Genomic DNA, 9,371 nt, shown 5'->3' with positions numbered 1-9,371 from the left:
TCTATGTGGCTGCCTCGCTGGGGATCTTGTCAGAAACAAAGCACTGTCTAGCAACTCCTGGAAGTAAAGAAGTTATTTGCCAGGTGATGCCATAGCTTTCAACTCCCTCCACAGCCCAGTGCTACGTGGGGCATGGCCAGCCATAATCCGGGCTTTTGTGTCCCAGATACCATGTTTACTCAGCTCCTAAACCCAGTGACCATCTTTTTTTCTTCTTCTTTTTGTTGGTCATGGGACTTGAACTCTGGCCTGAGCACTGACCTTGCATTCTTCAGGTCAAGGCTATCGCCCTACCCTTGAGCCACAGCACCACTTCTGGTTTTCTGATGATTAACTGGAGATAAGAATGCCACAGTCTTTTTAGTGCCCAGGCTGGCTTTGAATCGTGCCCAGTCCTCAGATCTTAGCCTCCCGAGTAGCTAAGGCATGAGCCACCATACCCACCTCCGGTGACCATCTTTTCATACCAGGTCCTAGTCAACCTTCTCCCTGATGCCTCTTCGGATGACTGATTCAGTGCTCAGAGGATCTTAGAACGCTGATGCCAACTTCAGAATGGTCTTCGTGTGGTTATCACCTCTCGATAAAGGGAAATTGGTTTTTTCTCAGCAGTGGGTATGATCAAGTGTCCACACACATACAAGAAACTCACAACAACCTGTTAGGTGTGTTTAATCCCGTATATGGAAAGGAAGATGAAGTCCAGGTGGTTAAGTGACCTCTGATTCTATAAATGTATAGTCTCTTAGTGCTTCACACTTAGGTTTCCATCCAAGGTCAGAATTCCAAGTAGTACTAAGGGGATGTCTAACACTCAGTGACTGTCAAATGAACAGTCTCAACCGGGAACTGAACAGGAATCCAAGCCAGAGGCGCTCCAGCAAGCAGATGACGTGTCTGACCCTGAGGTGGCTCAGATTCTATATGAAGCATCAGAGTTTACCAGCCTGAGGACCCCAGAGGCTGGGCCTGGGAAATGGATCCGCACTGGTGTTTCACACTTTGTTAGAGGTAAGGATGCCTGATCCTCTGTTCTGTCCATATCTACTCCACTCTGGATGCTAAAGACCCATTGTGGACATAGCGTGGTTAGAGGTAAGGATGCCTGCTCCTCTCTTCTGCCCATAGCTCTCCCACGCTGGATACTAAAGACCAATTCTGGGCATGTCTTGCTCCCACTGGCCAGGATCTGTCCCAGGTCACCAGGAAACTCTGTAGTCTCTGCAGATACACAAGAGAAATGTCTACCTTAGCTAGGAAGGGCTTTGGCCTTTAGGAGCCTGTAACTACAACTGCTTCTTTCTACCCAGGACACAGGGAATCTTGAAGCTCTGTGGAAGCATCCCAATGGCTCAGTCCCAGAGACAGATGCCTCTATTTGATCTGCTCCAAGCTTTAGTGACCCCAATCCCAGAGCAGTCTTGTCTCATCCCTCACTGAATTATCACCATGTCAGCTCAAGTCATTCAGGGCCGGCAGTGATCTGCCTGGGTGCCCAGGAGGGGGATGGGGCTCCAGAGGAGGCACAAGGTCACGTGGCATGTAGAAGATACTGGCAGAGGCAGGAAAATTGAAATGGGTGATGTTCCCAAAGTTCATATATGGATGCTCTCATCACCAGCACCTATGAAGGTGACTTTATAGGAAAATGGCCTCTTGTAGGTGATCAACTTCAGTTGCTGTTCTTAGGGTCACCCCCAACTCTATTATTGTGTCCCTTAAAAGTGGGAACTTGAGCCACAGAAATGCACACAGGGGTGACACCCTGTGAAGCTTGCACTCTGTTCCACAGGTTTAGAATCCAGGGAAAGACCTGGAACACTGATTCCACGCCTCTAGACTTGAGCGCTGTGAAAACAGATCTCTGTGGCTCTAAACCGCCCAGTCTGCAGTGGCTAGTCAGGGCAGCCCTAGGGAAAAAAAATGTTCTGCTTTTTCCACACTCGCTTCAGACCACACGTGCCTCCCCTAAGGTCACCCAGTAAAGTTTGGTGGAAAGTAAGGCCCTTTACAGGTCATGGTTACTGCCAGGAGGTCACTTCAGTCTGACCATCTGCCACACCTGGCCTCAAGTCGCGACCTCCTGGGACCAATGGGAGAATTAGGACAAGAAGCAAAAGATAGAACTTTCAAAACCTGGTGAGCCTCTGCCCTGCTGGTGCTGGACCGGCAGGATCCCAGAGCCTTTGTCACCCATACTGTGGAACAGCCAAAACATCCCCTGTAAACTCAGCAGGGAACGTGACTCGGGAAGACACATGGAGAGGCTTTCCCCCTGGTCATGGCATCCTGCCTGTGTCCACTGAGCTCAGGCTGGCCCTGAACAGGCTGTGTCTCAACACCCTTTGTCTCAGAGATGCTGGGTGTCAGGATGCTAAGTGTGGGGACCCCTCCCCACAGGACTGAGGACTGATGAGGGGCCTTGTATCCCGTCAACACAATGGCCTCTGTTCAGTGGGAAGTGACCCTTGTCAAGAAGCCCAGGCCCACCCACACTCAGCACCAGGGGCTTTCGCCTACTCTTCTCAACTAGATAAGTCAGAGTTCTGGAACTTTCAGGATCGCCTGCTGCCTGCCCAGAATGGGAGAGAGCAAAATGCCCTGCAGGGCCAGCTTCTTCATAAGTAGCCCTTTGATGGGTGTCTGGGCTCTGCTAGACGTAGGAAAAGCCACAGGCCAAAATTGGGAGGCTCAGGGTTCTGCCTGTTTCTGGGGAACACGGAGGAATGGCACCCACCATAGCAGCCTGTGGTGCAGTAGTCACTGCGGCTTCCGTCTGACTCTGGGGGAGCCAGCCTGGTGGGAAACATACAGACCCAGTCCTCCTGGGGCAGGTAGGCCGGCAGCTGTCCCCTCTCTGCGCTCAACACATCCTCTGAGCTCTGGAACTCTGGGTGGACAAGCCCAGTACCTTCTTCCTCCTTTGGGCCTGAGGATTTCCAGGGGTATAGTGGGCTGCAAGCTACCAGTGTGATGGCCTCCCAGGCTCCTGGCACGTTGTTAGCACAGTCCTGGGCTGGCTGTGGACAGACTTTGTCGGTCCCTGCCCAGGTCTGAAACAGAACACAGGGTAGAGGTAAGGACTCAGGAAGCATGCTCAGGACTTGCTCTGAGGTCAGCAGCCTGTGCTTCCCTGGAAAGCTTTCTGAGATTCCAGTGTTCAAGAACAGTCTGTGTACTCAAAATTAGTAATCAGAGCCTCAATCCAGGAACCTGAGTCTCTTCGGGTCCCTCTCTGATCTCCAGCCCTGGCCCTGAACTAAGGTGCCAAAAGCAAGGTAGGTCCCTGATGGAGGGCTGCCCATAGCCTTCCAGCAGCAGCAGCAAAAAGTAGATGCCCATCCCACTATACACCTGGAACAGGAAACAGCATTAGGATCCTTCTGTGGGGCACAGAAGGCCCCACCACAAAAAGGAATCTGGGGCCGGGAGTTTGGCCTAGTGGTAGAGTGCTTGCCTAGCATGCATGAAGACCCGGGTTCGATTCCTTGGTACCACATACGTAGAAAAAGCCAGACGTGGTGCTGGGGCTCAAGTGGCAGAGCAGAGTGCTAGCTTTGAGGAAAAAGCCCAAGGATAGTGCTCAAGCCCCAGGATTGGCACCAAAAAAAAAAAAAAAGAATCTGGTCTATCAGGGGACCAAATGTGCTGGTTTTGAGAGATGATCCACAGAGAACCAGACCCTCTGTAGGAAAGAGTACGGGCCTTTAAACAGGACAACACAGTTCCAGGGTCAATCACAATACGATCCCAATAGCTTTTTCCTGAGCTGCCCAAGTTCTTCGTAGGTACTACTGCCACCTTGTCCAAAGATGGGCATGGAGGTTGAGTGCCAGCCAGAGCAAAATCATCACATACTGAGTTTGATTCCCCATCTCAGATTTAAGAAAAAAAATGGGCATGATGATTCATGTCTATAAAATCTACCTAATCATGGTCTGAGGCTGGCATGGAGCAAAACCATAAGACTTGGATCATAGCTAAAACAAAAGGATTGTGGCCATGGCTTAAGAGGTAATGTGCCTGCGTAGCAAGCACAAGGCTCTGAGTTTGAACCTCAGGATCTCCTCTCAACATGGAATAAAAATGCATGTGTGAAGTTGAAGACCAGTCATGGCAAACATTTATAATGCTAGCTACTCAAGAGACTTAGATCTGGAAAAGCCAAGCCAGGAAGAAAAGTTCACCAGATTCCATCTCCAAAATAAAAAAACAAATGGCTGGCCCAGAAGGGGTGGCTTAAGTGGAATAGCATCCGCTAGGCAAACAAACCAGAGCAAGCATGAGGCTCTTAATTCATAATCCTGGTATCAACCAAAGGGGGGAAAATGCATGTATGAAAACAATAAATAAAACACGCCTTACAATGTGAAAAAGGGACAAATAAAAAAACAAATGAGAAGGTGAATATGATAAAATTATATTATATATAAAGAAATATCAGGCCAGTAGTATTACCTAGTGGTAGAGTACTTTCCTAGCATGCACAAAACCCTGGGTTTAATTCCTTGTTACCACGTACATAGAAAAAGCTGGAAGTGGTGCTGTGGCTCAACTGGTAGCACTAGCCTTGAAAAAGCCCAAGGACCGTGCACAGGTTCTGAGTTCAAGCCCCAGAAATGGGGAAAAAAAAATCACAGTTCACTCTGATGTGCACAATTTTTAGTAATTAAGAGCAAAATCAATAAAAATTAAGAATGGAATCAGAGATCCAAGAACAAAAGAAATCACTAATGGCTGGGTACTGGTGACTCATGCTTATAATCCTAGCTACTCAGGAGTCTGAGACCTAAGAATCATGGTTTGAAGTCAGATCATGCAGAAAAGTCCATGAGACTTGTACCTCCAATTAACCACAAAAAAAAAACTGAAAGTGGAATTGTGGCCCAAGTAGTAGAACACTAGCCTTGAGCAAAAAAAGTCCCAAGTCTAGTGACCAAACCCTGAGTTCAAGTCCCAGAACCCAGACCCAGACCCCCCACCACAAATAACCAATGAAAAATTCAGCTGATGTTTTGTCCATTTGAGATGGCAATTAAATTCCTTATATATTCAAATATACACATCTATACATGCATAAATACACATGTGTACAGATATACATACATATATATGCATCTGTGCACCCAGTAAATAGCACTGACAGGACCCCCACGCTTCACCCACCTCGAATGAAGCCCACACCTTGCCCAGGACTCCTGCAGTGCCCTGCACACACACCTGGAAATTCCCATTGTGCACACTGTAGAGGGGCTGGAAGAATACTGCTGGAGAAGGCACATTCTGGTAGAAAGTTCTCTTCACCCTGAGACCAGGAAGAGACAGGTCAGAGCCCAGAAATGCTCAGAAAAGGACTCCTTCCACACCACACTCTGAAAAGCCTGTGATTACCACTTGATACCAGCCTGCCTTACCCAGCTACTGTCCTCCCTCCCTCCTGCTGCATCCAGACCCGCTTTCAGATGGCCAGGCACAGTGGTAACAACAAGGGAATGAAATACTCTTTGAATAAACCTACTCCAGGGCAAGAAACAGCTTGGCACACATAGGTCCCTCCCCTTTCTCTTCTCTCCCCTGGCAACTTGGGAATCCCATTATGCATGTGGATACTCAGAAGCTCTACCCACCCAGGGGCAGACAGTGAAGGGGCAGGGAAGGAGCATGTGGGTGAGACCCCAGACCATAGACACCAAGACACCGGCTCACTCACAGACCCACACAAGCACACACCAATAAACTCAGGGACATACACACACGCACACACGCTGATTACCTACCTGGGTGACAACTTGAAAAGAAGGTAGGTCAGACCAGTCAACAGGAGAAAGACAGCCATAACAATTAGGGTGCAGTCCAGCCACCTCCAGGGTGGGATCTGGTGTCCTATGGGCAGGAAGACAGCAGAGCTCTGAAAAGTTTCAGTGCCGGAACTACACTTGCCCCAAGTCCACATGTGAAAGGAACCCCCATAGGTGCCTGAGTCAAAGCAGAAAGAGTCTGGACCAACTTCGAATGCTTGTGTGGTACCATGGAAGCCCTTCAGGAACATCTGCCTCTGCACCACGCCCTCCCGTTGGCTAGATGCCTTCCTAGCCTCTGCACCACGCCCTCCCGTTGTCTAGATGCCTTCCTAGCCTCTGCACCACGCCCTCCCGTTGTCTAGATGCCTTCCTAGCCTCTGCACCACGCCCCTCCCGTTGTCTAGATGCCTTCCTAGCCTCTGCACCACGCCCCTCCCGTTGTCTAGATGCCTTCCTAGCCTCTGCACCACGCCCTCCCGTTGGCTAGATGCCTTCCTAGCCTCTGCACCACGCCCTCCCGTTGTCTAGATGCCTTCCTAGCCTCTGCACCACGCCCCTCCCGTTGGCTAGATGCCTTCCTAGCCTCTGCACCACGCCCTCCCGTTGGCTAGATGCCTTCCTAGCCTCTGCACACAGGGTCAGCCCAGGCCTCACTAAGGAGACTTTTGTCCAGCCTGGTTTGCCACCCTAGGCTGCACTCAGTCCTAATGATAGCCATTAGTTACAGGAGCCCATGGTGTCTGTCTTCTCCCCATCAATCTCAGACTCCAGGGGAGGTGGCTCCAGGGTGGTGACAGGAGAGAAGACAGGATGAGCAATGGGCAGAGGCCGGCCCCAGCTGTGGCCAGGTAGCTGCCACAGAATACCCACCTTGTTGGGGAGAAGGGAAGCACACGGGCTGACTCCATTCGCTCCACTGGCCCCCCAGAGGATCCTCCTCCGCCACGTCACCCTCCAGGTCTGCCATCTGGACACGCAGTCTAGCCTCAAATGTGGAGCCAGAGCTCAGCTCTGTGGCTTCAAGCATGAGCCAGGTCACACCGACAATTCGGTCCTTGTACCGGGCCTGCTGCATGGTCAGCAAGTTTGTTTGAGAACGTACATACATGCATGAAAAGACCTACTTACACACCTTCCCCTGCACACCACACCCAGACACACCATCTCCACACATTTTCACCTTCATCACACTTGCATGAATAATCAAACACAGAGGGATGTACAAAGAGGCTCTGATCCTTCCTCCATAGTCACTGTGGGGGGGGGCGAGGGAGGTCAGCCAGCTTACCTCCCAGGCGTCGCCCTGCCTTTTGAAAGCCAGCTCATAGTGGAGAAGTGCACGCATTGGCTCCAGGACAGGATTCACGCCCCAAGTGAGGATACAGTAGCCAGAGCTGATGTTGCTCCGCAAATCAGAAGGAGGGTCCAGTTTAACTGAAAAAGAGTGAGGCTAAGCAAGGCTGCACTGCAGGCCCGGGTTATCCGTCCGTGCGTGTCAGTATCACGTGAGGGACTGGAATGGAGTCCAAGGTGCAAGGTCCAGGTCACCTAGATCACAGGCCTCGCGGAAAGACAGGCCAGGAAAGCCTCGTGGGGAACAGGGTGACAATGACTTCCTCTACCCCTGCAGAAAGGTGGCTTCTCAGTCTCGGCCTTGCTTCCTTCATAATCTGTTGCTGTTTTGCTGGAGTCCTTGTTATTAAAACTGAGGCATGTTTCCAAGGACTCAAACCAGAACCCCCGCCCACCTGGCCAAACCTCTTCTCGTCTATGAAAATCCTGACCCTGCAGTCACCACCCTGCCTCCCCTTCTAGTCTGGTTCTCACTTGAAAAGGACCTTGAGACCCTGATGTCACAGGCTGAGGGCCCTGACCCACCAACAAGCAATCAAACTGTTCCTAGCAAAGTGTCCTGCTCACTGTGTCGCCACGGGAGATACTGGGGGTCCACCATGCTGATCTGCTCCTTCCCAGAGACGCAGCGGTGGAAAGTGAGGGTGAAGTTGTCAGTTGGCAGAATCACCTCTTCGGGGGGCAGCTCCACAGTGCACGTGCTGCCCTGGAAGACGCACCTGTGCCTGCTGCCAGGCGCATGGTTGCTGGAAAGGACCGGCTCTGAGGATGCTGCTGCCACGGGGAGCCCACCCACTCTTCCCCTCCCTGCGTGGGCCTGGCCCTCCATCCTTACCTGCTGAAGAGAAGCCACGGATCAGAGCCCTGGGCCAGTTCTGGACCTGTCCGTTGGCAGTCAATCCTGAGGACGCTGTTGGTGAGGCAGGTGAAAGTGCCAGCCCTCGGTCCTAGGGATGAGAACAGTGGGTGCCTCCAGCAGAGCTGAGGTGGGGTGGGGGCACCTGGCAGCTCAGCACTAACAAGGCAGTCTCCAAAGAATGACCTCAAAATGTGTGAAGGCCATGGGGGCCTGGGAGGCAATGAACCAACCTCTCATGCACAGACGAGTCAGGCCTAAGGGTTTGGTACAGGTATGGAGATGAGAGCCACGAGGACCCCTAGAGGACAGTCCCAAAACACTGTGAACCCATGCTTCTCTCCAAGGGCTGGCAGAAAGCATTCCTGTCCCTCCCCCCACTCCCACTTCTCTACCCAACCACTTTATCCAGACTCCAGTTCCCAGCCCTCACCTCCTCCCCGCTCTGGGACGGAGACTCCCCAGCAGAGGTGGTAGTTGCACATACAGGTGTAGATCAGAAGCCAGGTGGCCACATCTCGTATCAGGGACTCGCTCTCCAAGGTCCAGCCTGTAAGGGCCTTGACTGAGAAGCTTGTCCCCGCCCCTTGAAAAAGATGGCTTCTTGTGAGATCCACCCTTGCGGAGGTCCTGAGTGGGGCACCATCTAGGCCCTCACATGCCCAGGAAAGAGACTGGGCACCATGTCCAGCTTCACCAATGAGCGCTGCAGCTCAGAAGATCACTGATCTCATCTAGGTTCTTCAGCAAATCTGACTCCAATCTTAGCTGTGTGCCCACACATGTCTAGAAGGCCCCCTTCAGAGCCTGACATCATCTGCCAGCCCGTTCCTGGTGCCCAGGGTCCATGCCCACCCTGCAGGGAAGCCAGGGCACTGGCCACCGCTTACAGACAGGATGATAGTGGTCGCAGCCTGTGCAACTCTGGAGCCTGTACTTTCCACATTGTTCTGACCACTGATGTTGGAAAAGCTCCGCTGGTCATGATGCAGAACTGGGTTTTCCGAGGAAGGGAAAATCTTTCCTGGGGTCACAAATGTAGCATCTGTGAACTTAATCTCTCTTCACCACCTTAAATAAACCCACCCCAGGGTTCTTCCTCAGGAGCATAGAGAAGGATGAGAATGGCAGCAGGTACCATGCAACACAGAGCCCATCCACATCCTGTTCTAAGATGTCCTGAGAAACACAAGGCCCTGAGCCTAGGGATCCAAACACAAAGTTTGGTTGCCAACCAAGGGCTGAGTGTCAGAAGTGCCTGGCTTGTGGGAAGGCTACTGGGGCCCCATCACCCGTTTTGTAGCTGCAGATGGTTCGTGGATAGCCCCCAAGCAGGAAGCCAGAGCGGCCTGGTTATACAA

General features: G+C 51.7%; 1 protein-coding gene across 1 annotated transcript; it reads right to left on the bottom strand.

The window, feature by feature from the left end:
* Positions 1-905: 905 nt before the first annotated feature.
* Positions 906-9,151, bottom strand: LOC150062667 (interleukin-9 receptor-like). The gene is made up of 10 exons (XM_090334047.1): positions 9,097-9,151; positions 8,444-8,596; positions 7,990-8,101; positions 7,722-7,900; positions 7,090-7,235; positions 6,672-6,870; positions 5,778-5,883; positions 5,221-5,305; positions 2,738-3,053; positions 906-1,221 (listed from the first exon to the last, which is right to left on the bottom strand). The coding sequence occupies exons 1-10, from the start codon at positions 9,149-9,151 to the stop codon at positions 914-916; spliced, it is 1,659 nt and encodes a 552-aa protein (XP_090190173.1). The 3' UTR covers positions 906-913.
* Positions 9,152-9,371: the final 220 nt, after the last annotated feature.

The sequence above is a fragment of the Megascapheus bottae genome, chromosome 6 (assembly GCF_031878675.1).
Source record: "Megascapheus bottae isolate mThoBot1 chromosome 6, mThoBot2.hap1, whole genome shotgun sequence".
NCBI classification, from domain to species: domain Eukaryota; kingdom Metazoa; phylum Chordata; class Mammalia; order Rodentia; family Geomyidae; genus Megascapheus; species Megascapheus bottae.
This window is presented reverse-complemented; position numbering and strand designations above follow the sequence as displayed.

Excerpts from the sequence above, each read along its gene's own strand:
- LOC150062667 (XM_090334047.1), bottom strand. The coding sequence starts at position 9,151 with ATGGTACCTGCTGCCATTCTCATCCTTCTCTATGCTCCTGAGGAAGAA. Across the intron at positions 8,597-9,096 it reads TCCTGAGGAAGAACCCTGGG|GGGCGGGGACAAGCTTCTCA; the intron begins GTGGGTTTATTT and ends ATCTTTTTCAAG. Across the intron at positions 7,901-7,989 it reads CCGTGGCTTCTCTTCAGCAG|CAACCATGCGCCTGGCAGCA; the intron begins GTAAGGATGGAG and ends GGTCCTTTCCAG.